The 25,701-nt window shown below is 39.9% G+C and overlaps 1 protein-coding gene across 3 annotated transcripts in view; it reads left to right on the top strand.

Moving 5' to 3' along the window:
* The window catches only part of tbc1d22a (TBC1 domain family, member 22a), a 166,514-nt gene that overhangs the window by 50,607 nt on the left and 90,206 nt on the right, over positions 1-25,701 (top strand). Inside the window, exons 7-10 of one of the 3 annotated variants that reach the window (XM_026147264.1) lie at positions 2,834-2,962; positions 6,927-6,989; positions 7,468-7,533; positions 14,674-14,788. In XM_026147264.1, the coding sequence (XP_026003049.1) occupies positions 2,834-2,962; positions 6,927-6,989; positions 7,468-7,533; positions 14,674-14,788 (373 nt within the window). The remainder of the gene's footprint in view (positions 1-2,833; positions 2,963-6,926; positions 6,990-7,467; positions 7,534-14,673; positions 14,789-25,701) is intronic. The other 2 variants (XM_026147265.1, XM_026147266.1) reach the window with 2 other exon arrangements.

The raw sequence follows: 25,701 nt of genomic DNA, 5'->3' as shown, positions 1-25,701 counted from the left end.
CCCGCAGTGCCAGACGTGTTCCTCTGCTGAAGTCAGTGCATGTCCAGGCCCGTCTGAAGTTTGCCAGAGAGCACATGGATGATACAGCAGAGGATTGGGAGAATGTCATGTGGTCAGATGAAACCAAAGTAGAACTTTTTGGTATAAACTCAACTCGTCGTGTTTGGAGGAAGAAGAATACTGAGTTGCATCCCAAGAACACCGTACCTACTGTGAAGCATGGGGGTGGAAACATCATGCTATGGGGCTGTTTTTCTGCCAAGGGGACAGGACGACTGATCCGTGTTAAGGACAGAATGAATGGGGCCATGTATCGTGAGATTTTATGCCGAAACCTCCTTCCATCAGTGAGACCTTTGAAGATGAAACAAGGCTGGGTCTTCCAACATGACAATGATCCAAAACACACTGCCCGGGCAACAAAGGAGTGGCTCCGTAAGAAGCATTTGAAAGTCCTGGAGTGGCCTAGCCAGTCTCCAGACCTCAACCCCATAGAAAATCTGTGGCGGGAGTTGAAAGTCCGTGTTGCTCGGCGACAGCCCCAAAACATCACTGCTCTCGAGAAGATCTGCATGGAGGAATGGGCCAAAATACCAGCTACTGTGTGTGCAAACCTGGTAAAGACCTATAGTAAACGTTTGACCTCTGTTATTGCCAACAAAGGTTATGTTACAAAGCATTGAGTTGTATTTTTGTTATTGACCAAATACTTATTTTCCACCCTAATTTACGAATAAATTCTTTACAAATCCTACCATGTGGATTCATGGATTTATTTTTTTTTCACATTCTGTCTCTCACAGTTGGAGTGTACCTCTGGTGCAAATTACTGACCTCTGTCATCATTTTAGGTGGGGGAACTTGCACAATCGGTGGCTGACTAAATACTTTTTTGCCCCACTGTAGCTTGCATGAACCCACAAAGGCACAGAAAGAACAGGCAGACACAACACAATAAGCACAATCTAAAACCTGAAGGCCCATTTATTATATTTCTTACAGGGCTTTTACCTGCAGCGGGTGGACGTTATTCAGTCTCTGAGATTGCTTAGTTGTCATCTAACAGGCGGTTGATAACAGGCAGTCGTTTTGTCTGTTGTCATAATCAAAGCTCTTCAGAGAAAAATGGCAAAAATGGTTCATTCATAGATGTCATTTTAAAATAAAAAGGGACCCTTTGAATGTTTCACAGCTAGATGAACCAGCTTTTTCTCACGGGAAGTAGTTTTCAGGGCCTGAAGTCATGTTTGAGTTCAGTTTTGAAGATTGTAACTCTCTGAATATTTCAGAACGCCTAGCCCCAGCTCTCACTTTTAATAGATGTATTTTTTTTTTTGTTCGTTTTAGGGCTGACTTTCTCCTCATTGCATAAGCCTGACCGCATAACCAGGATACAGTCTTTCACAAATGCATGCTCACATATGCCGTCTGACAAACACCCCCCTCCACACGCGCACAAATACCCATTTAAAGGTAACTCCCTGAAGAAGCAGAAAGCATTTGGGCAGGAAGCAGAAAGTTTTCTTTGCAAAGTGAAGTGTATCATTTACAAACCATGTAGTCCCAGGTGGTGGAGTCTGGGTTGTGATTGAACTTGGCTCAAAAAAACCTCAAAGCAAGTTTTTTTTGAGAGCAAGTTTTAAAATAAAAGCTCATTAAATGGTACTAACAGAAACAAATAGTACTGAGATGGGAAACCTAAAACCATTGTGTGTTTTTAAACACTGGAAAGATGGCCTCCCTGAATATATGCTCAATTAATGAATCCCATGTGGAATCGACAAGCATGTTTGCATGTATTAGAAAAAGACAGGTGAATTGGTTACTCACTACTAATCCTACAAGAGGCATGGTGAGCATCAAAATGAGTTAGCATTTTGAGCTAATGGTAGAATTCACGCCCGTAGTAATAGTTAGATGAGTATCTGGCAAATGTGAAGCTCTGGCCAGCCTTAACATTTAAAGCCAATCCTCTGTTTGTTAATTTTTTGGGAATAAGAGTATCAACTTACCACTCGGTGTTTTTCCAGTCTTCTGTTGTCCAATTTTGTTGAGCCCGTGTGGACGGTAGCTTCATTTTCCTGTTGTCAGTTAACAGCAGTGGCATCCAGTGTGGTCTTCTGCTGCTTAAATTTTCATTTCCTCTGCATACCTTGGCAGAAGAGCATTACTTGTAATTAGCTTATTAGATATTAATGAGCATTTGAGCTGATGTACCTAATAAAGCGTACTGTCACATGGGTTGTTTTTCTACTCCTGGATCTTTATGCGTTAATAAACAGTTGATATCTGTAATATATGTTCTCAGGCATAGACTATCCTTGCTGTACAACAGGCCCGCCAACCTGCTGTTCAAACCTACTGTTTGTGAGTGACAGCCAATGAGAAGAACATGACTCAAAGCGAGAGCAGCTCTAAAAGGTAGCTGAACCGAAGCCCAGAATAAGAAAAATTGGGATTATCTTGAAGTGTGAATTATGCAAAGCCACTCAAGTCAAGTCAAAGTTAAAAGTTTGGAGTTGAAAATGAGCCAAATAGGTTCTTTTCAAGCTAAGCTAACCAGCTCCAGGCCTCAGCTTCATCAATAATACACAGGCATGAAAGTAGTATCAATCTTCTCTTTGAGCTGTCTGCAAGAAAGTGAATTAAAATACAGCATTTTTTTTCAGCTGTAACTTTACTTCAAAACTGAACTCTTACTGAATTGAGTCGGATCCAAAAACAAGAATATATGAAGAACTGAGAAGATAAATGGAAAAATCAAATCTACAGTGTGACTTGCATCAACGTTTAAATGGGTGATGTTGTATGTTTCTCACTCTCTGTCTATCAGGGTTACCTGCCAGCCAACGCAGAGAGGAGGGAAAGCGTTCTACAGAGGAAGAGGCAAGAATATTTCGGCTTCATCCAGCAATACTACGACTCTCGCAATGATGAGCATCATCAAGACACATACAGACAGGTACATGCATATACATGAGCCCACACATCTCGTATGCCTATAGTTTTCTGAATCCCCCAACTTGAGGGACAGAATGAATGAAAGTCTCCAGAAAGACTCTTTCTAATTACAAGAGCATCCTCCCGTTGCCAATGTATTAGCTCAGCATGAATTTAGGACACAAACAGTGTAAGCGTTTGTTTGTTTGTATATATGTGTGTGTGTGTGTGTGTGTGTGTGTGTGTGTGTAAAGAGTGCCTTTTTACAGAATTTGGCCCTGCAGTCAGGATTACTGCCACTAGTTATTTGGCAAAAATGTGATCTTTATTGCATTTTTTCCCCCCCTTGCTTGTGTTCCTTTGTTCTCTCGTCCTTCTCCCTCATGTACTCGTCTGATTGTTTGTTCGTCTGTGTGTGTCTGTGTCACAGACCAGAGACGAACGGCTTCAGAGAGATACTGAAATTAACAGTATTCTGTTTGGTTCTGAAAATATCCGTTTTTACCCCCCACCACCACCACACACACACACACACACACACACACACACACACACACACACACACACACGGATACACACCATCCCCTCGTTCTTACACTCGACTACTTCCCATTCATTTTGAGCCGATAAGGAACATCAAAGTGAACTGTCGATAGCAAAAACACACATTTCTCACATTCCGTCCAATTTCCCATTGATCTCCTCTGCACCGTGCCAGGGAGCTGGCATACTTTGTTTTGATGATTGTTTGGATTGTGTCTTGAAGCCTCCTTTTTCTGCCAGATTCTACTTGTGCTTTAGTGATTTCTAGTTTGTTTGTTTGTTTATTTATTTTTGCTGTGTGCCTGATTATGTGTGTTTGTACATATGTTACTTTGGCATTCATGTTGCTCAGGATGGTGGGTTTGTATTGGGTTTCTGTATTTTTCTTTCTTTTCTTTTTTGATTTTTTTTTTTTGTTTATACATATTTACGTGGTTGTATGTGTGTTTACATACAGTACTCAACAGATCGGAAGACGCCCCTGTGCGGTTTTGCTTACTGTAAATAAGACTGGATGAAATAAGTACAGAAGTAAAATAAAATGAGATAAAAAGTAGCTTACTGTATGTAATAGAAAACAAAGTGGTGCTATATGCAGTGTGTAGAGTGCAGTGTTTGAGATGAGAATGCATATTCTCTGTTGCACAGACGTGTTCATTTGACATCATTTGAAACTGTGCGATCTCTAAATAGCTGCATTTTTTAAGTAGATCATTTCCTCTTATGAAGAGTCGAAAACAAAGACTTTAAAAACAATACAGTGAAAAGAAAGACCCCCAAAGTAGAAACTCAGTTCAGCAAAATTAAATACCCATGTTAATCACAGTTTTGCTAAAAAGCAAAGACTTAAAATAAACTGAAGTGATCAAGAACTTTCTTCATGTTGAATCTCCGTGTCTGCATCATAGCTCCACGCGGAGAAGAACTGCCCGAGGAGCTAGAAATGCATTTATTGTGAGAATTCTCCCACATGTTAAGCATACAGGAATATCAGTGACCAACCATAAATGAGTCGAAATGACACGGCTGCAGAAGTAATCAAAAGGTATAGCACGAGTGTCAGACTCAATTTTACTAAGGTTCACGCCAGGAAATGGGGATCACACCAAGGGTCAGGCATATGCAGTTTAATGACATGGTTTAATTTAATCCACAAAATAACATCCCACGTAATGTTGTATATCCCAAAAGTCTGTCTTACATGCAATTTGGTCCACATAAAGGCTTCGACAAAACATCTGCAAGTTTCCCAGCTGTTAGTGTTTAATGTAGCAAAATACTGCAATAAACCGCAGTCGGTAAACTTTGCAGAAATAAGACAGCTACTGAAAGTATCGGGCATAGGAAAAGACATCATATTTAATTATCCATATTTAATTTGTTTTTTGAAATATTTCTAAAGGTTTTCAACAGTCTGTTATGAGGTGGGCACCGCATCACTGTGCAGATGTATTTGCATGTAGGCAGGCCAGAATTTGAGCACCGAATGTGGGTTAAGATACATAGCTGCAAAGGGGCTCGGACCTTAAGTTTGGGCAAGTACTTCAGATTTGGCTCAGGGTTTATCCATGGAAAGAGTGTTTCTGTGGTAGCTCAGACAGTGTAAAGGACATTTTGTAATGTCAGCCTGGTCGAACAACTTAAAAAAGAAAAGAAAAAAACCCGGTGTAGACTTTAAAAAAGAAGCGCAAAGAGGAAATTTATTTTGGCTCGCGCGCGGTTCAGCAGGACCACTACAGTGAATGCATAGTCCCGACAGTGAAGCACAGAGAGCGCAGGGGTGTGATGATTTGGAGCTAGTTGAGTGCAAAAGGGAGATGACATTTATAGATGGGACCATCAATGCCTGTGAATTTAACAAAATACTGGCTGACAACATGAGCAATACTGCAGCGTGATGGCGATCCAAGTCACGCTGCCAAAAGCACAAGAAGAAGGAACACTAGGAGGTTCATTTGCTTCACTGAGTTTCTACTCTGTGGCCTGCAATTATTAATATAGTAAGTCTGTGTAGTCTTTATTTTGTAAAGAGAAAGTGGGTCTACTGTTCAAGTATGTCATTAATTTTAAGTGATATCACACAGGGCTCCGCTCATTTCTGTTACATGTCATCCTTGTGTTTGTGTGTCCATCATCCATTCTGAATGTCCGTCTGTTTCGAGGTTGTTCTTTTGTCTCTTTTATATTTTTGTTTATGTTCCTTGTAACTTGCCCACACAGTGTGTGTGTGTGTGTGTGTGTGTGTGTGTGTGTGTGTGTGTGTGTACGTGTGCATACGGATGTCCCAGCTTGAACTGCAAACCCTTTTGATGTACTGCAGCAGTTTCATTCTTCCCCAGGAGAAAGTGATCTAAAAAAAATCTAGCTTTGGTCTTTTTTTGTTATTTTTCAAGCAAGCAGAGAAGAGTGTTGTGTGGAGATGGCATTTTGTTGGTTTATTTCTGATGCATTAAAAATATTTGGACCACTAGAGGATGAAAATACCGACCCTTCATTTACGATGGCCTTATCAATTACAAAATGTCAAATGTCAAAATATAATTTTAAAACAGTGAGCTGAATGCTACTGGAACTTACATAGAGAATTATTATATTCTCAAAGATACCACCTCGTCCTGCTTCATGGGAAATACCACAACTTCCCATTTTAAAGTGGCCTTGAATACTTTTAGCTTATTTTCTGTCATATATTCTATGAAAATGGTGCACGCTCATATTAAACATGACCAAAGCTTCCTTCCATACCTTGTTTCAACTCAGTCATTAAATCCAGGAGGATTTAGTATTGGTTTGTAGTAAGTTTTGGTGGCTCTGTGGTTAGTAGTGTGGCTTTGTTGCAGAGGGACGCATGCATCAAAATATTAACCATTTCTAAGATGGGCCGCGCTCCACATTAGATATTTTTAATGCAAATCTGTTTATTACATTAAGTAATTCTGGAAACGCACCAACAAAGAGACAAGCCAGACCTCTAAAAACGTCCTCGCTCGATGTAGAAACATCACTATATGTGGAAGTCATCCCTGTGAGCCAAATGCTCAAAATTCTTCTTATTACTGCTCTTGACTATGTATGCTATCAAGACAGAAGATGTGTAAATTATTTGGCGTCTGAGGCCCCACCCATCTTTTGCTCAAACCTTCTGTTTGTGAGGGGCAGCCACTAGCTAGAGTGGCTTGTTGAAAACAGTGGATGAACTGATACGCTATAAGACAAATAAGGATTATAAGTAATCATGCAAAGCTACCCTATACATTCCAACATATAATATAGAACTAGGTGTGAGTGTAATAACTCCACTTTATGTCCTTTGTCATTTCTTTATAACGCCTGAAAAAGTCTGAAAATGCAGTACATGTGGAGGACGTTTATATTGTGTGTGTTTGTGTTTATGTGTGTGTGTCCGTGTGTGTCTAACACATTCTCTCCCATGTTGCTGTCAGATCCACATAGACATTCCTAGGATGAGTCCTGAATCTTTGGTGCTGCAGCCAAAGGTGACAGAGGTAAGGTGGACTGGATGTGGACCCAATGCCCAGTCCCGTAACCAGCCGCGCACTCTTACAAACAGACCGGGCTATTTCAGTTGGCTTGTCTCCAGCTGCCGCCCTGCATCCGCCTGGCTCCCTTCTGATGAATCTGTCCGCCTGTCGTATCGGTCGTCTGCGGGGTAAACACTCTGAAATGGTGTAAATGTGGTCTCGTACATGCATAAACGCACACACACACGCATTGATGCAAGCACATATTATCGTAGAGGCATCTCAGCATGCAAGGGCACTCATATGCAGTGCTGCATTCAAGACCACAGCTGCTATCCATTTCAGAAAACTGAAACCCCAGTCCGACTTCAATCAAAGACACCAATCCACTAACTGTTCCTCTCGCTATCCGTTCCTGTCACTGTCTGTAATGGCCAAATCTGTGCTAACCTGCCCGTTGCTTCAGTGTTTGTCTTTTTTTTTTCTCTCCTTCTCTCTGCAGATTCACATTGACATACCGAGAACTAATCCTCTTATTCCTCTCTTTCAACAAGCTTCTGTTCAAGAGGTGAGACCCCTCCAGCTGCACACACACCACCTCACCTAGCAGGGTTTTCCCTTTTCTGCTTTTAGGCAGATTTGGTCCTGGAATTAGAGGCACTGATGATGTTGGACACCTTAAAGACAGAACATGTGAGATGGCTTACAAATAGGGGAAAAACACGACAATAGTTAAAACGATATAGGTCGAAAAAATGGGGCACAAACTGTGACGAGTAGTTGAGTGTTAGAGTAAAAATAGTGTCTCCACTCAAGTCTCAGTATCTTGATTTATTTACTTACTTTATTTAATGTTTTTCTATCTGCCTGCGAGTGTAAAATGGGAAGACCCTTGCTTAAGCACTGCATGATTTGGCATGGGGCACATACACAGCTGCTCAAGCGAAGAACACACATGATTTTAATAATTACATGCATGGGATTAGATCCCTTTTAACTTTCACTCTGCATGGTTGGCAGTTTCATATCTTTTTGTTGTGCTTCGTTAGTTCTACTGAAGCATTTCTTATTACAGTTGGGTGCTCTGTTATGGCCGATATAAGAAGTCATTTTCTTCAAAACATCTTGAGCATTATGTTTGAAACATTGAACTATTAGTCACAGTTGTGCACATTGGACAATATGGTTAAAAGCTAGGAAAACCCATAAGCACCTTTTTTCTCATGGTGATCAGTAGAAATGCATAAACAATACTTTAAAGGCATTTGTTTCTCACACAGAGCTGCTGCGCTTTTACATATTTTATCATACGTATAAAATTAATATCAGCTGATTTCACTCAGATCGGGTTTGCTCAGTTTCTCTGTTGATGGGTAAATGCAGATTGTAGCTACTTAATATGAATCAGTATCACTTTAAGTCTACATATACTGTGTATTGGATGTTTTTTGTAATGTTCATTAAAAAAAACAACTTTTCCAACCTGTCATTACACTCTATTAGTTCAATTCACTTGAATTGAGTTATGTTCATATAGCCACAAATCACAGCAATAGTCACCTTGAGATGCTTCCGAAGAACCTACAATAATCAATACTGATTTTACCTTAAAAAAATACAGTTTTAATTACTAGATTTTTGGCTTACTAGGTCATTTGTATTAAATGTGTGCAGATGATTTAGTTGGCTCAGAAGTAATGTGTTAAACCCATAAGTTACACAAAGTGACAAAGTTGTCGTAACCACAAATCAGTGGTTTTTCTTGACAATAGTGATTTCACATGTAATTTAATAGTTATATCAATGAAGACATTTAAAATCTGATTGATTTGTTGTCTCCCTTCAGAATGTCACACTTCAATAAACATGAAGTGTAAAGCCAGAACAGGGTCAGGGCTGTGTGAGAAACTATAAGCCAGGTTATGGCTTGAAACCTTTAACTATCTACTCATTGTAAGTTACAGAATAACTTGAAATAATGTAAGTATGGTTAGTGGTCTTTTAGCTATGAAATTCTTGTAAGAAGTTACTCCACTGGTCTGAGGGACTATCAGTGCAGCATCCCAGTGCAACTTAACATGGATATTAACCTGATTCCATTCATTTATATTGGGTTAAGCTTATCTTATTATTCTAGTGCTTCAGGGATGGCCTGTCATGAGTAGAACCACTGGCCTGAGAAGCAGAGAAGTGAAAACACAGATAGAAAACTCCATAATGAGGTGGAGGCTAATGAGGTGCCCAGGGCTCCGAGCTGCTTTGTGTGTATACCTGCACAAAGGTGCGAGGAAGCACGCACATACACACTCAGACATCCATACAACATAGTGGGATTTTTGCATTTAGGTGAAAATATGGTTGATCTTCATTGAACATATGAAGTAATCAATCACAATGCAGACTAGAAAAAATTAACAAAACCTCTGTCCTAAAGCTTGGAATCACACCAAGAACAAAGTCTGTAAATTTAAAGAAAACATAAGGATCCAAAGTTAACAGCAAAATGCAAGCAGAAATCTCTAAGTTACTAAAACCTTTGTTCACGTGTCCACTTAAACAAAAACCCACCCAATAAGAATGTGTTCATGGAAAAGTAGCACAAAGGAAAACACGGATCTTCAAGAAAGAAATGATGGGTCACAATGTTTATTATTATTATTTATTTATTTTTATTTTGCAAAAGACCACTTGATGTTTCACAAGAGTCAAGTTGGCCGCAGGTCATTAAAGAGTCTAGTAATGTCTTGACTTTTGTTAAAAATAAGTCTTAGTATGTATTTAAGTGTTTGAAACTCTGTTTTCTGCATTTCAGCACCTCGTATGACTACACTGCTGAGGTCATAATATTTTTGTAACACGCTAAACTCAACTGTTGCTATAGCTGGGGAACATAAAGGGACAGTTATCAGCAGAATAACATACAAGGTTACGAGAAAAGAAATCGTGTCATGTGTAGGTTGGTTTTTTTTTTTGTTTTTGTTTTTTGTTGTTGTTGTATCAATCCAACTGATAGGATTGATATTTTGATTTAAAAGTCCGATATCTCAGCCGATACATTCGTTCTTTCAGACACAAACATAAGCAGATTTTCCTAACATTTGTTAAGAGTAGTTTCTTATTTCCTCATTTACAATCTACCCGACAGTGCGGTGATCATCTGGTTGTTATAATTGTGGCGTTCTTAACAGGGATGTTGCCAACAGGGAAATTGCAGAGTGCCCTCTGGTGGATAAACCATGCAACATCAACACTCATATGGTTAATTAACTTTTTACCATTTTATTCATATGTGTAGTAAAAACAGTAATCATGCCAATAATATACTTTAGCAACTTATGGTTACTTATGTCCGTAAAACGTTTAAAATCCCAAATTCCCCAATGGTTATGCCTCATTTTTCTCTACCTCAGCCAAATAGCTTTGCTTTAATTATCATGGTGACTGATGCCAGAATGCTTACAAAGAGTGTATTTTCACTTTTTCACATATCTGAAGTCTGGTGCTTAACAAATTTTGAGAGGTAATTAACTTCTTCATACCTATAGGACAGACGTAGAACAATGATCTTATGCCACAATGTGCAATGTTGTGTTAAAAAATAAAACAAAACGCCAAAAATAAGTCAAAATATTTCACACCAATACCAAAACTTTTATCCACACAGTGAAACATGGTGGAGGGAGCATCATGGTTTGGGTCTGCTGTCCTGCCTCGAGATCTGGATGCTTTGCAGTCAGTAGGGGAATAATGAATTCAGAATTTTTTCAGGCTTTACTTAGTAGATAAGTAGATTAAACTTAGAAAAGAAGAAAGGTAATATCTTGGAATGGTCAAATCAAGAAGGCTGCTCAGTTATCCAAAGAAAGATGGATGCACTGAAACACTCCTGCAGGAAAAAGCGTTTCTAAAAGCCTCCTGTTGCATTTGTTTACTGCTGAAAGAGGTTGCACGAGGTGCTGCTCCTATCTGGCCTCCACTGCACGTGACTGCTAATGCAAAAATAAGATTGTGTATTTTGTTTAGTCAGACTGCTGTGACTTACATGAAGACTTATGTTAATTCCAAACTTTCTCTTGTACCTGTAAGTGAAAGAAAATGATGAGGGTTGCTGTCATTCAGGAGTGCACAGACCTATAATATGTGCAAACACTTGAATACATACGCACGTTGCCCCAGGCAGTGCCACCTCCCATTGCCCCTGTTTTGTACAGGATACATGTCGAGGCTGTAAGCAGGGAGCTTAGCGTGGAAATGAGATCAGACAAGGAGGAGGCTGGGTGCTTGTTTTCTACCAAGTATCTTATCTACAGTATGCACTATTACTTCATCTGATGTTTGTATTTTTCCTTTTACCTCCATTTCCCCTCTCCCAGATCCCATGTTTTTCTCCCTCTCATCCCCACACATCAGCTCTTCCCGCTTACGTGCTAAATAAAAGCCACCAGCATACACTGAAATATTCAAGCAGTGTGCTCCTCATATATTTTGGTATGCAACAGACTCCCAAGGCCCCCCTCCCTTTTTTTTTTTATTTATATGGTTATACTTGCTGCGGTGCCACCTGAAAATCACCTCTGCTTCATTTCATTCACTTGTTTGTCTCTGGGGCTCCGGAGATTTAGTCAAGATGGAAGGCAGTCAACAGTCTGTTCCATTTCAGGGAGAGAGGGATATTGAAGCAATTCTGCAGTGATTTCCTAAGTGGTATCTAAAGCGTTGGAGTTTTTCTTGTTTTCGAGTACAATATTGTCTTCAGGAGATGTTGATAATCAGCAATTACAAGATTCAAATGTGTTGTGTTTTGCATACAATTTGTGATTATAGGCTAAAAGAGCAGGATTTATCACTCAGCACAGTATGAGCCTTATACCACAAGCTTTTTTAATTTTAGTCTTTGCATAACAAATAGGTATGATGTAAGCGACTCGTATAGTTATTGTAGGATATTTAATAGACTAATGTTTTGAATGTGGGACAGCCCTTTTCCCCCAAGATCTGGACAAGACACCAATGAACATTTTCTTGAGTTGACACCTTTCTTGTAACAATTTCTTTTTTATCTCTGGAGATTATCCTTATCTGGGTCTTGGGGGACTGGAGCTAATGGAATTGAACAATAGTTTTTTGACAAAGGAGACAGAAAAGCTGATTTTGTGACACCCCCCCCCCCCCCCCCCAAAAAAAAAAGCCTCTATTATTAGGAGAATCTGAAGTTAAACTGGACTTCTCCAAATGAAGTTAATGTTATCTTCTCCTGGAGAAAATATTCAGTTACAGCTGCGTTTTCTCTCGCTTTCATATACAAATGATGCCACAGACAAACATACAGAGTTTAGAGTCTTTGTCCTCACAGTAAAACGGCTGCGGACCGGGTAGTTTTTGTGTGCATGAGTTCACTCAAAGCGGTTGCCAATGTGAAATATGCATGTCGGCTTTTGAGGCTGCATGAAAAGAAAGTCCCATTACCCACTCCCCTTGCTCTCACCAGCACCTCTCCTGTGTTTGATGGATGCAGCTTTGATAGGGAAAGAGGTGGTGTGAGGTGTGGAGGAGAAAGCCAGGGAGAGCTTACCATTCTCTTCCACTGTCTTAGCAATGATGGAATTACTTTAAATAAAAAGGCGAGGGTTTTGTGGAGACACTTCCCAGTAAAAACACAAACAAAAAACCCCTTACCATGACCATGTTATATACCATAAAACAATGAGGTATGAGGTTATTTAGAAAGTGACAGAAACCTGACATGGTCACCAAAACATAAGGGCTTGATGGGTGCGGTACATCAAGGTGTAAGAAAAATGTGTTTCTGTCTTCGTATTTTGGAGGGAAATCCATTTGCACAACAGAAAAAAACCAAGCTAAACATCAAGCCTCTTCTAATTCACTGGGGCTGACAGTATTAAACAGCCACCCATAACAAAGATGGAAGTGTTTGCCTTGCATAAAAAAAATGTTGAAAAGAAGGGAAAGAGAAGGAGATGGAGGAGACTAACTCAAAGGGGAAGAGGAAGAGACAGAGACAAAGTGAGGAGGGAGGAGACCAACACCAGAATCAGAGAACAAAGTTCAAAGTGAGTTTTTTTTTTTAAGAACAAGAAATACAGCTGAGGAGCTAAAGACTGAGGTGTTGCTCAGTGATGATGGAGAGCCAAAGAAATGGTTCATATTAACTGTGGATGTATTGGCAGGCCGATATTATATAATTGCTAATTGTAGATGTATCGGCATTGGCAGTAGAGAAGAGGCGGTAGAAACATCCTATTGCCATTTTATGAGTTTTGATGTCACATAGTTTGTTCGCCAAAGCAGTGTTGGTGTTTTCACTGTTGACAACACGTTTGTTTTTCAATTGCCAAAAACATAACCAATTGATCTAAGCAGATTCAGGTGGACATCTCCAAGTATTGTTATTGGTATCGGCCTCAAAAATTCAGTATCGCTCAAGCTCTACATTAAACTATGTGACTGTGTCAGCTGACTATAGTGCTATCTAACTAGCTTGGCTAATGAGGTGCATCTTTTGTCCCTTTGCTACTTAGGTTGCAAACAAAATAACTGGGGCCTTAAGCCAAACACTGCAGATGGAAATTAGCCCAAGGCTACAATCTGGCATATTTACATTTGTTAAAATGTTCATTAATATGTATTGTCCCTCTTTCTAAATAAAATCAAATCATTTAGCCAAAAACTGACCAGCTGACAGCTGAGGTTGAGTGACTTTCAGTGCACCTGAACGAGGGAGGGGCGGATGTGACTGAAAAACAGATGACAGTAATCTGCTGGGTTCCACCCCGCTCTGAACCTTGTTCTGCTGGAGGTTTCTTCCTGTTAAAAGGGAGTTTTCCCTTCCCACTGTCGCCAAAGTGCTGCTCATAGGAGGTCATATTGATGGGATTTTCTCTGTATGTGTTATTGTAGGTCTACCTTGCGATATAAAGTGCCTTGAAGCGACTGTTGTTGTGATTTGGCGCTGTATAAATAAAATTGAATTGAACTGAATGCGTCTTAAAGCAGCCATCGCGTTATTGTCTTTTTCTAAATTGGACCATTAGCTACAAAATGAACATCGTTTTGTATCAGATGAGACTAGAAACTAATGATCCAGATCATAAACTCATCAGGAACGTGTCAGCCCCCCCACCCCACGCCCCTTTTGCTGGGCATTGGAAAGAATTTAGGTTGACAATTATGAGTCTGATTCACTTTTCAGAACTGGATGCTACATCCATAATTAATATGGAGTGTATGTGCATGACCGCCTGTAGATCTGCTGGATTATGCTTTTGTAAAAGAAACCAAACAAAGCCCTCTTAAAAAAGGAAAAAAATATGCTACAAGTGATCAAAAGTCCCCAGGCTACCTTTAGTTTTTCAAGAGATGGGTTTAAACAGTATTCCAAGTAGATGATCAGCTAATGTGGCAGAGTTGAAACCTGCTTCCCATGACATGAACCCAGCTTTTCTTCTTTACCAGCGTAGCACGCCTGAAATGATTCCTATGCTTTTTTTCCACACCTCACTCGCTTTCTGACATGTATGCTTTAATGATTTAAATCTCTAATTCCAACCAGCTTAATGTCTGAAATGTTGTCAATCATTGTGTTAAAAATTTCTACAACTATGTTGTTATTAGAGTGTTGGATTGAATTTTTTTCTTCTCTTTTCATGGCGTTGGTACTCTGTCTCTGTGTATGTTTGTATGTCTTAAGATTTTTGAACGGATCCTGTTTATCTGGGCCATCCGGCATCCCGCTAGCGGCTACGTGCAAGGCATCAACGACCTGGTCACACCATTCTTCGTCGTTTTCGTCTTTGAATATATTGGTGAGTGGCAACCCCCCCCCCCCCCCCCCCCCCCCTTTGTTTTTTTTCAACTTTCACTTTAAAACTCCCTAATCTTTTGTGTGATATCCTTTTGAAGTAAGGATCACTCATCTCTTTCTGCTACCCCTCTGCTGAAAGTGCCACTCTCCACAGTGCAGAGTGGCACCTTTTGTAGCTGGCGAGACTCAGGGGTTACTCGCCGGTTCATCACCACAGGTCACAGGAAATCAACCCCGGGACCCTTGAGACCGTTTCTCTTTTCACAACTCTGTGTCCAAAGAGCTCCTCCTGCACCTGTGTGCCCTCTTCTCGCCCCTCTTTTCAATCCCTCTTTCTTTTCTGCTTTCATCCAGACACACACTTGGTTACAGTTTGTGTTTCGAATGTGCTTTTAAGCTCCATCTATCAAAGCATTCTGGTTAACACTTAGGAATTAGACTGTACAGTATGTGTGTGAGAGAGCATGACACGTGTAGGCGTGTATATGTGTGTGTGTGTGCACACCGCGCTGTTTTTCCCAGGGCCCTCCTGCTGTGAGCGTTTAAGTTGTGCCACATTTGTGTAGATGAATGCTTTATTTTCCTTTCACACTTAACTCTTCTGACAGTATAAACACTGCTTCAGATCCTCAACATGAGAAGGGGGAAAGCAGTTGCAAGAAATTTCATTGCCGGTATAGGTGCGATATAATTTTATTTTTTATTTATTGATTTATTTTTTAAATGTTTGAACTACTTGAAAATATGACCAGATGGAACTTCTTGCATATTATTTTTTGTAGCATTTTTTCCTTTGCTGCACTGTATGTACACTGTGAATTTAACTCAAATCATCTTTATTTATATAGCACCAATTCATAACCAGAGTTGCATATAGGCGCATTATATTGTAAGGTAAAGACCCTGCAAGGATAAATCCTTGACAATTAGAGCCATTAGGACTTGGAGGACTTGGAGACATTGGGAAGGAAAAACTCCCTTTTAACAGGAAAAAGCCCCAGCAGGACCATCCTGTGGGTTTGGGTGAGGGGTAGGCAACAATTTAACAATCCATCCATTCGCTTCTGCTCATCCTTTTCAGGGTTGCGGGGGGTGCTGGAGCCTATCCCAGCTGTCATAGGGCGGGAGGCGGGGTACACCCTGGACAGGTTGCCAGTCTGTCACAGGGCTAACACACAGAGACAGACAACCATTCGCGCTCACATTCACGTGCAAATTCACACCTATGGGCAATTTGGATTATCCTCACAAACTGCATGTCTTTGGACTGTGGGAGGAAGCCGGAGTACCCGGGGGAGAGAAAGACCCCGGCCTGATGGTGGAATTGAACTCAGGACCTTCTTGCTGTGCGGCAACAGTGCTAACCACCGTGCAGCCCTTGCAATTTAACAAGTTATTGTTAAATAGCAAGAAAGTGTTACAGGGATATGTTACAGGGAAGCTAACATAATATACAACAACAGTTTACTTCCCACCAGCACTGCAGACGTTCTTGTTGTTATTTTGATGGAAAGGGTCTTAAAATGTCCATCATATTGTAATTTTACCTGTCGTTTTAATCTTACATGATAATGAGGCAGGTTTAATAGCCTTATATTTTCAGAAAGAAAAAAACATTCTGAAAAGAGAATGTTTTTATATGTACGACGACCTTGTTAACATCCTAAGAAACACTTTTTTTTTTCCTGCAGTTTCAGCAGAGACACTAAAAGACTGCAATGATTATGCCTAAACAGGCAAATTCGAACTAAGTGGAATTAAGCTTGGTGCTTGCCTGAGCGTAATGAAATGCATCAAGGGAGGTTGCTGCAGAGGTGATATGTTTTTCCTGTTTTCCATCTCTTCTTCAGACAGAGAACTTTCCATATCCGATTAGATTTTACTCTGAAGGCTGAACCCTGCTCCTATAGTGGATACTAAAATTGCTTCCTTTCAGCTGTAGTCAGGGGGACATTTCTCCCCAGGAAGAGTGCTCAAAAATCTCTTTAATTTGGATTTTCCGATCCTGAATGCACTTCCTTTGCTGAGAGGAAATCCTGCAGCATGCACTCCCTCTGGACGAGAGAGAAGCTCCACATATTACCTTGTATTGGTCACAGATTTACTGTGTTTTAAAAGTATTTGGTTAACCTGAAATCTGCTATAGACAGCATAATTTACAGTTTACAGTATAAGATCTTTGATATCACCATCATGGAGGGTTCCTTTCATCAAGTGAGCTCCTCCTTGGGTTGCAGAAATATGTTGCTCGTACCTTCTTTATGTTGAATGTGGCGATGTTAAATGAATCGATTAGAGTTGCAACATGATTTTTGTGAGATTAATTATGAGTGAATTCAAGAAAATCCATCTACATTTAGAGCATTTGACAGTATTCACGAGGAATGATGCTTTATTTTACATTTCCCATTCATTTTCTGCAATTTACCAACCAACCACTTTATTAGATAAAGCTCGCCATTTCTGGCTTGCACCCCTGCTCGAAACATTTTGGGTCCATATTGGCAAACCTGCTATGCCACCACATCCCAAAGATGTTCTGTTGGATTGAGATCTGGTGACTGAGGAGACCACTTGAGTACAGTGAACTCATTGTAATGATCAAGAAAGCAGTTTGAGATCATTTGAGCTTTTTGACATGGTGTTTTATCCTTTTGGCAGCAGCCATTAGATGATGGGTACACTGTGTTCATAAAGGGATGCACACGATCGTCACTCAGTACTCAGGCTAGACTAAGCTCTGTGGCGTTGAGAGCTGGGACTAAGGGATCTACAATGTGCCAATGAAATATGACTATCAGCCTGAACAATTAATACAAGGCATGATTGATCCATGCTTTCATGTTGTTTACATCAAATATTGTCGCTACCATCTGAATTTTGCAGGAGAAAACAAGAATCATTAGGATAGAAGCATTTTTCCAATCATTTGTTGTCAAATTTTGGTGAGCCTACATGAACTGTAATCCTCAGCCTGTGGTGTGGTCTTCTGTGTTGTGCATGCAGAGATGCTCACTGTTGCCTTCGTGTCAGTTTAAAGCAATCTGGCCATTGTCCTCTGACATGGACAAGGCCCGAAGAATTGCTGCTCGCTCTCTTTGTTGGAACATTCTCTGTATAAATTCAATTGATGATTCTTTGGGAAAATCCCTTTAGATAATCAGTTTCTGAACGGCATGGCTGTTGGTGCCAGGTGGTTTGGTGTGAGTATTTCAAAATTACTTAAGTCACCTTTCTTCCTCATTCTGCAGCTCTTTTTATTCAAGCTGAACATTCTGAATTTAAAACAGATGTTTTGCACACACATCAGGTGAACAGAACATGGGAGAGGAAAGAAAAAAGAGGATAAGCCACCTTCAACCACCTGCTGAGAGTTTTGAGTTGTTTTTTTTCTTTATTGAGAAACGTGACCAATTTTTAAAAAAAAAACATTTTACCTCCTTTTCTTTTGTGTTCTTGTTTGTTTTACATTTATAATAAGCTGTACGTACTAGTTTGTCGAGAGACTCCTACAAAGAGAAATCCTTCCCCTTATGTGTGCAGTTCTTGCTGCTTCCTAGAATCCATACATCCCACAAAAATAGGTTAGTTTAAGTTCTCTGTGCTATGTTTTGGCTCATCTTTGAAGCTATGCAACATAGAGCTACTGTTGAAACCACAGTAAGTCACACACCATGCACACTGTGACCCTGCTGGGAGCCTTAAGAGGTTGGACCCAATTGCTTCTGTGTACTACTTTGGACACAACACTACACACAGCAAATTTACTGTCATTTTAAAATCTGCTAGAAGCACCATTTTTAACAAATGTAACAACAATATAACAACTTCCAGTGCTGGAGTGCGTCTGGTGCTTTTACTACAACCTCCAAAATGACGCGGACGTTGAAGTCACATATCTATAAAGCATAAGCGTCATTAAGATAAAGCTTTATTGCTATATTGAAGCTGAAAACAGTTGAGATATCTCACAAATAAGAATTTTTTTAGAAGAACTCACTATTAAACTGCATCTACATATTTGCCATCCCTTCTTACGGCTTGTGCCAATGATGTTATGCAAATGAGCTACTTTCTTTGACGTAGCCTCTCTTCTCTTTTACTTTTTCCACTGTTCTTTATAAAGTTTTTCACCTGTTTTTTGTTTGTTTCCTCTACCTTCTCTTTTGCTGTCATTTTCTTCTTCTTTATTCCTCTATCCCTACTTCTTTCTGCATGTTTTTCCTCTCTCCTCTTCTCTTTGGGCAATTCAGACTGTTGTCAGATCTTCAAAGCATCACCCCATGCTTTGTTCCTGTGTATCTCCATGCACTGATGAGCCTTGAATAACATACACAGCCAACAAACCTTCAAACGTGCCTGGCTGGCATCTTACATGATGGGTTGATGCGCTGTGTTGTTGTTGTTAGGTGCTCTTGTTTTCTGACGCAGAGAGAGGGAGAGGGATAGACAAAGAAGAGAGAGGTTTGGCTCTTTCATGCAGTGGGCCTAATTTTGCTCCTTTCTGAAGGGGTAGAAAGTGAGATTCTCTCATGCTGTCTGTGCTCTTGCACTCTCTGGCTGTCGTCTCCTTTTGCCATCTCTTCTTCTGTTTTCTTTTATGCTGCTTTACCCCTTCCCCCCCCCTCTCTCTCTCCGTCCTTTCCATGTAATTGAAGTCATGAATTCACGCTGAAGGCAGAAATGTCCTTCTCTTAAGTTGTAATTATTTTGTATTATTTATTATTAACAATATTTTATGTACAAATAATTAATTGACATTTATATGAACTTATAAGGAAAGCTTGCTTTTTCTTAAAAATTAGAGCAAATACACATTTAATCTTCAAGAAACGTTGGCTTTTGTGTTGTTTCCTGTGGACTTTTTCAGTTAACTAATCTCTAGAAAACATCCATTCGCTTCCGCTTATCCTTTTCAGGGTCGCGGGGGGTGCTGGAGCCTATCCCAGCTGTCATAGGGCGGCAACAGTGCTAACCACCGTGCTGCCCTTTTTTATGCTGCCCGTCATATTTATTTGCTTTGATTATTTCTTTTTCAGTTTTATTTTGTATTAAATGTTGGCTTTGATTCAGAGCATAATATATTGGGGGCTAGTCCGGGATGTAAACTCAATGTTCCACTGGGCAGACATAACTTCCTGCAGCAATATATCAACGTGCTGAAATGTTTAACTAATCTTTCATGTTTCACTTGCCCTTCCATTCAAAAGATAGGTTTTAAAAATATTGCCATAAGTTAAGTAACAGTGTCACAGGTTGCTAGATTTCAGTTTAAACATCGCAGACTAAGTGCAGCTGGTAAGTATGTTCGAATCTCGTTTAATCCCAGTGCTATAACCACCGTGCCACCGTGGTTAGCACAAGCATTTTCGGGCAGAAAAAATAAGTCAGTGACCACAACTGTGATCAGTTAAACAATTTTAAGTTCAGAAATGATACCCATTTTGTTTCATGTCTGTCCCACAATCATTGTATAATTGTAGAAGACATTTATTCTGCACAGCACTCCTTACATTTTCTGACCACCTGGGTTTGTACTTTGGCTCAGTTGTGCAGCAGAGTGCTGCATTTATCCAGTGACTGTTCCCGACGAGGATTTTGCAGTAACAACAGCTTAACGTATGTGTTTTTTATGTGTCTGCATTATCCAATGTACGCCGAAAAGCTCTGTCCGTTTATGACTCCCGTCTGTTTAAGTGGCACAGTGCTGGTCGTTTGGCAGTTTTGATTATGGTATGATGGCCTAATTAGTACAAATAAAAGCTGTAAACAGAATGTGGAGTACACTGAAAAAGTCACTTTGATCATCTTGAAGCAAAATGCCAGTGTGGACTACTTTTTCCTTTGCACTCACACTAGTGCACACAGAGTTTTCGCTCTAAAAACCCTGAAATCTTCATCAGATTGAATTTTCGAATCCTTACTCCAAATGTGTTTGTCTGCGTCTCGACCGTTTAAAGCCTTGAGTGAGTTTGAGTGACAGCCAGTATCTGCAAATGTGAGTCAGTTCACCGATGGGGGCGTAATTAAGACTTTGACCTGTTTCGAGCTGCATAATTTGTCCTCTAAACAAGTCTTTTAGAGGTGTTCTCTTTCTTGTTTTCACATCATTTTATTGTCATTGTCTTTTTCTGTCTTTCTCTGGAATGTCTTCTTTGATTGCTGCCACAGTGTAGGTAGGCTACTGGGCAAAAACCCACAGTGATAGGATGAGGTGAGCAAAAAAAGACCAACATTACACCCTGTACCACTCACACAATGCCCCCACATATGTTCGTTTAGTTAGTTTATCTTCCTTTTGTTCTACTTTCTCTTTGTTTTTCAGTTTAGCTCATTCTCGTTTGTATTTTTTGTATTTTTTTTTGTTTTGTTTTTGTGTCTCCAGTCACACATCTGCCTTGGTCTGGCACTGCAGTGCTTGTTCATCTGCCATACACTCTATTTACCTTTTGATGATGCAATGCGGAGTGATGGCTCCACTTCTTAACCACTCCAACTTTGCAGCACTCCTCCCTTTCTTCGTGTCACCGACTTTCATTAACACCTGCCTGTTAATCCAAATTGAAAAGTTCCAATTGTTACATTATTGATGCAGTGGGAGGGGAAAAAAACACACTTAAGTTGTTTTGTATTGGACTGTTAGGAGATCCCCCTTTTCAATCAAAGAAATTGATCTGGAATGTCTATAGTGTCTCCTTCTCCGAGCATTACTTTGCTTTTGGCTTTTCCATTTGCTCTGGAGTAGCACCTCTCCCATTTGCCGACTATAAAAGCTATCTAATTAAGGCCAGGATGGGCCATGACAGGAGCAAGGAGCTCGACCGGTCCTCTTCTAATGAGCAGAGGCTATGATTGACCAGTGGATCCATAATGTATTCTGCCTGCCAATATCTAAGTATGGATTTTCTCTGAAGAAATATGAGAACAAGAAAGCAACGTGGAGACAGAAAACGGTAGAGTGTTTTAAAATTCTGGGAGGTGAGGATTTGACAACTGTGAGTGAAAAGGAAGCAGAACTAGAATAGAGGCAAAGTGGTAGAAAATAACAGCAGCCTGAGTGTCTTGGCAGGCTTAAGAGTAAGAAAGAGTGAGGACATGGAGAATGACAGAGAGGGATGAACAACAGAACAAGAAAACAAGATTTTCATAAAGGGAAAAATCACCGACTGAGAAAGTGCCCCCATGCTGTCAGGAAGCAGCCGAGCCGGGCAGTCCTTCCTTGTATCAACAGAGATGAATGGCCTGGTGTACCCCATCACCATTCTCTGCTTTGAAGCTGTACTTGTCATAGCAGGCACAAAATGGCAAGCAAGTGCTTTACACTTGCAAGGAATTCACGAAGAATTCAGCTATTAGCTCTGTACTGAGTATTCATTGTATGCTTGTATACAGCAGCTTTCACTGAACAATTTACACATTTATATGGAATTTATGGATTATGGAATTTTATATACATATACATTATATGAAAACAAAAAAATGGATGCACCTTTTGGTTTTAAAACTAAAACCCTTAAGTTTACATTCTTTTTAATGGCCACCACTGGGCACATCCTTTAGTTCCAGAAATAGGGTTGATTATATAGAAGTCTATGAAATATGAGCCTTATGCTTGTTTTTCATTGACTCTTACTAAACTCATTAGTAGATAATTTCTAAACACTTTATTAATGGGTCTTAATGACTAGTTTCAATTCATGTTGAAAATGACATGGTATAACTGTGCAGTGTCCAAGCAGAAGACTGGTCCAACACGTAAAAGCTTAAAGCGGAATTCTTGGAGGAACCACTTGAGGGTCGCTTCAAAAGAAGTCAACTGCCATAAACTCAAAATGCTTCCTGTTTTAGAATAAGAAAGGTTTAGATCCTAGAGAATTTTTTACATTTTTCAGTTGTGATGGGTGAGGCTACTTGGATTGACAAAGGATGAGGAAATTTAAGTACCTGCACTGGAGATCTTGACTGTGTTTGTGGTGTTGGAGCATTTTTAATGGAATTATCTGAAATAAAGAAGTTTGGATCTCTTTTTTTTTTTTAGGGAAATCCTTGTGTTTTATTGGCAATTAGCCACTTAGCACATGTAGAAAACAACAACATGTTTATATACAGTGTACTCAGGGAGATCTAGTCTGTGTTTGTGATCTCCAACATCAGATGTGATATAAATATTAATTTAATAGATGTCTTTCTTTCATCAGAACGACAGCCTACAAGGTCACTGTTTGTTCAGTGAAAGTGTAAACGTAACTAGTTAGAGAAGGTTTCCTATTTTGAGCTGCTGACTGCCACAGTTTTGCCTGCTGAAGTGACAGCTACTGGAAGCAGATGTTATCAGCTATCGCCCAGTACAGGTAATTGAAGTTTTTTTTCTCCAAATGACAAATTGACACTGTGCTTGGTTAATTTGCTCTTGGAGCTATCACCTCTTACAATGCAATTTAAAAAAAAGAAGCAGAACTTTTACAGTTTTTTTTCTAGTTTTGTTTTGCAGAAGAAAGTTGTTTCAGTTCTGACATTAAAGATGCCCTTTCACCATTTTGTACATTGTTGTCCTTGTAGAAGTAGGATGGTGCACTTTAGAGAGCGTTGGCCCTTGAGGAAATGAATGGTGAAGACAGACCGAAAATGTTCCAAGTTGAGCATATTTTAATATTTGAATACATTTTATTGCAACAGAAGCTGGAGCTCTTCTCCAAATGGCAATGTGAATTACTTAAGATAAAGGGTTAGAGAGAGAATGCGCAGACATTTACACAGCACAGATGATGATGATCACTTAGAGAGGACCAATGAGAAGTAAATGGACAGGAGGAGGGGGAATATGCTTGTATACTAAAGGACCTGCTGAGGTGTGTACGAGTGTTTTTAACAGCTTTTTTTTTTTGAAGAAATAAAGATTACTCAGATCCCTAGATACACACTTTATTCTGAGAAGCTACTTCAAGCTCAAAGCATCAAGCAAATGGAGAGAAATGTGTGCTTTACTCCACAATATACTGTTTATGACTTTTTATGCAGAGCAGCTGGTGTCTGCTGGTGGGACATTACTGAATTATATACTGAATATTTAGTCTGATCGTTTTATGTCAGCCATATTTTCTTTGACATTTGGCATTGCTTTATGATGTGAATAAAGTTCCCATTAGGGCTGCCACAAACTATTATTTTGATAGTCGACTAGTCACCGATTATTTTTGCGATTAGTCGACTAATCAGATCATTCATCCACTGGACGTAAAACTGTACAGCTTATTGCACCAGCAGCATCTGCTCTTATATAACTATTATTAGCTTACAGCTTTAAGTGTTTAAGGTGCTAACTAAAAATAAAGACAAGATGATAGTTTATTAAATTTTAATGACATTTGCAGATTATTTCGGTGAAGTTTAATAAACTCCTTGCTATCTAAAATATAACGGGACACCGGAGTATATTCTCCAGCATCTCACATTTCTGCTTGACATTTATTCAGCTGTGTAAAAACTATAACTTTAATCTCAGCCAAACCGATTTACTCAGGAACAAATAAAATACTAAAAAAACAAAAACAAAACAAAAAAACAATATCATTTTTAAGTTATCTAAGTGACTTATATATCATGTTCAACCTGAGTAGCGAAAGACGGCGGTGGGTTTGAAAACGATCTGCCAGGAGTCCGGTGTTCTCACGGCTCTAGTGAGCCTTGCCCCCAGCTAGCTATCGAGCTAGTGGGTAACAGACGTCTCCAAAAACGTCGGAGCGCTTTTGAAAATATGTGGTGTCTTGATAAACTGAACAGATGTTTGAGGTTTACACAGCTACATTCTCGCCTGAAAATCTGTTAAACGTTTATTTTGTGACCCAGAAAGAATAATAAGAGTAATATTAAAACTAACTAGCTGCCGCCATTGTTGGAAACTGAGCTGGGCTGCGCTATGAATTCTGGGACACAGCTTCTTCTTCTTCGGGGTTTAACGGCAGCTGGCATCCTTGTACATGCAGTGCTGCCATCTTCTGTTTCAGGCCTTTATTACACTCTTAAATCCTACTACTCATTGATGTGTCTTTTGTGATCTTACAAAGCTTCAAACAACGCGTCGACTATTAAATAAGTCGTCGACAATCGTCGACGTAATCGTGACTAGTCGACTAATCGTGGCAGCCCTAGTTCCCATAAACACAAAGGATAAAAAGGGAGAAAAGCGAGAGATTAACCTGCAACATGCCTTATTTCGCATTGTGTTTTCTGTGGTTTGCCATAGTGCCAGCAAACTGCAGCTTTCACCAGGCGAAGAAAAGTAGTGTTCCGCATTCAGCAGCTTAGCTCTTGGCTCAAGGTTGGGGTAGCACAGCAAATTATCCGCAAGCTAAATGCTTCTAATGAACAAGTGGGTTATTATTAAAAGTATATTATATACTGAGCTCTGCTGTCCATATGTGGCTGGAAACCCTATACAGCCTGAGCCCTACCACTGTGGAGGGTGTGTGTGTGCACGCAGATAGACTGCCTAGGTGGAGCACTCAGGGACAAAGCTGGGAAGATGGAAACATACTGTCAGTCAGCTGTGATAAAACGCCTGCAGGCATGTAAGGCCTCACACAAACACAGAGCACAGACTGACAAGGTGAGCTGGCTTAATTACAAACCCACACAGCACCGCACATATAAGAGCTTGTCTGACTGGAAGGAAACTTAAACTGAATCAAGCAAGTAATTATGTCTGAAAATGAGCATATCTTCTTTCCAGAGTGATATTGAGATGTTATGTTGTCTTTGAATTACAAGGCTGGTAGTATTTACTGTTGCTTTTGCTAAGCGGTTCCTTTCTGGCCTTTTCAGCCTGATCTCGCATCTCATTCATGTGTTTGTCCTTCTGCTTCTTCACATCTTCCCTCGTATCTTTTCTCTGATCTGTTATTTGTGGATGTAGCT

Source organism: Astatotilapia calliptera, chromosome 17 (assembly GCF_900246225.1).
Source record: "Astatotilapia calliptera chromosome 17, fAstCal1.2, whole genome shotgun sequence".
NCBI lineage: Eukaryota > Metazoa > Chordata > Actinopteri > Cichliformes > Cichlidae > Astatotilapia > Astatotilapia calliptera.
The sequence above is the reverse complement of the archived record's forward strand: the minus strand, read 5'-3'. Positions and strand labels throughout refer to the sequence as shown.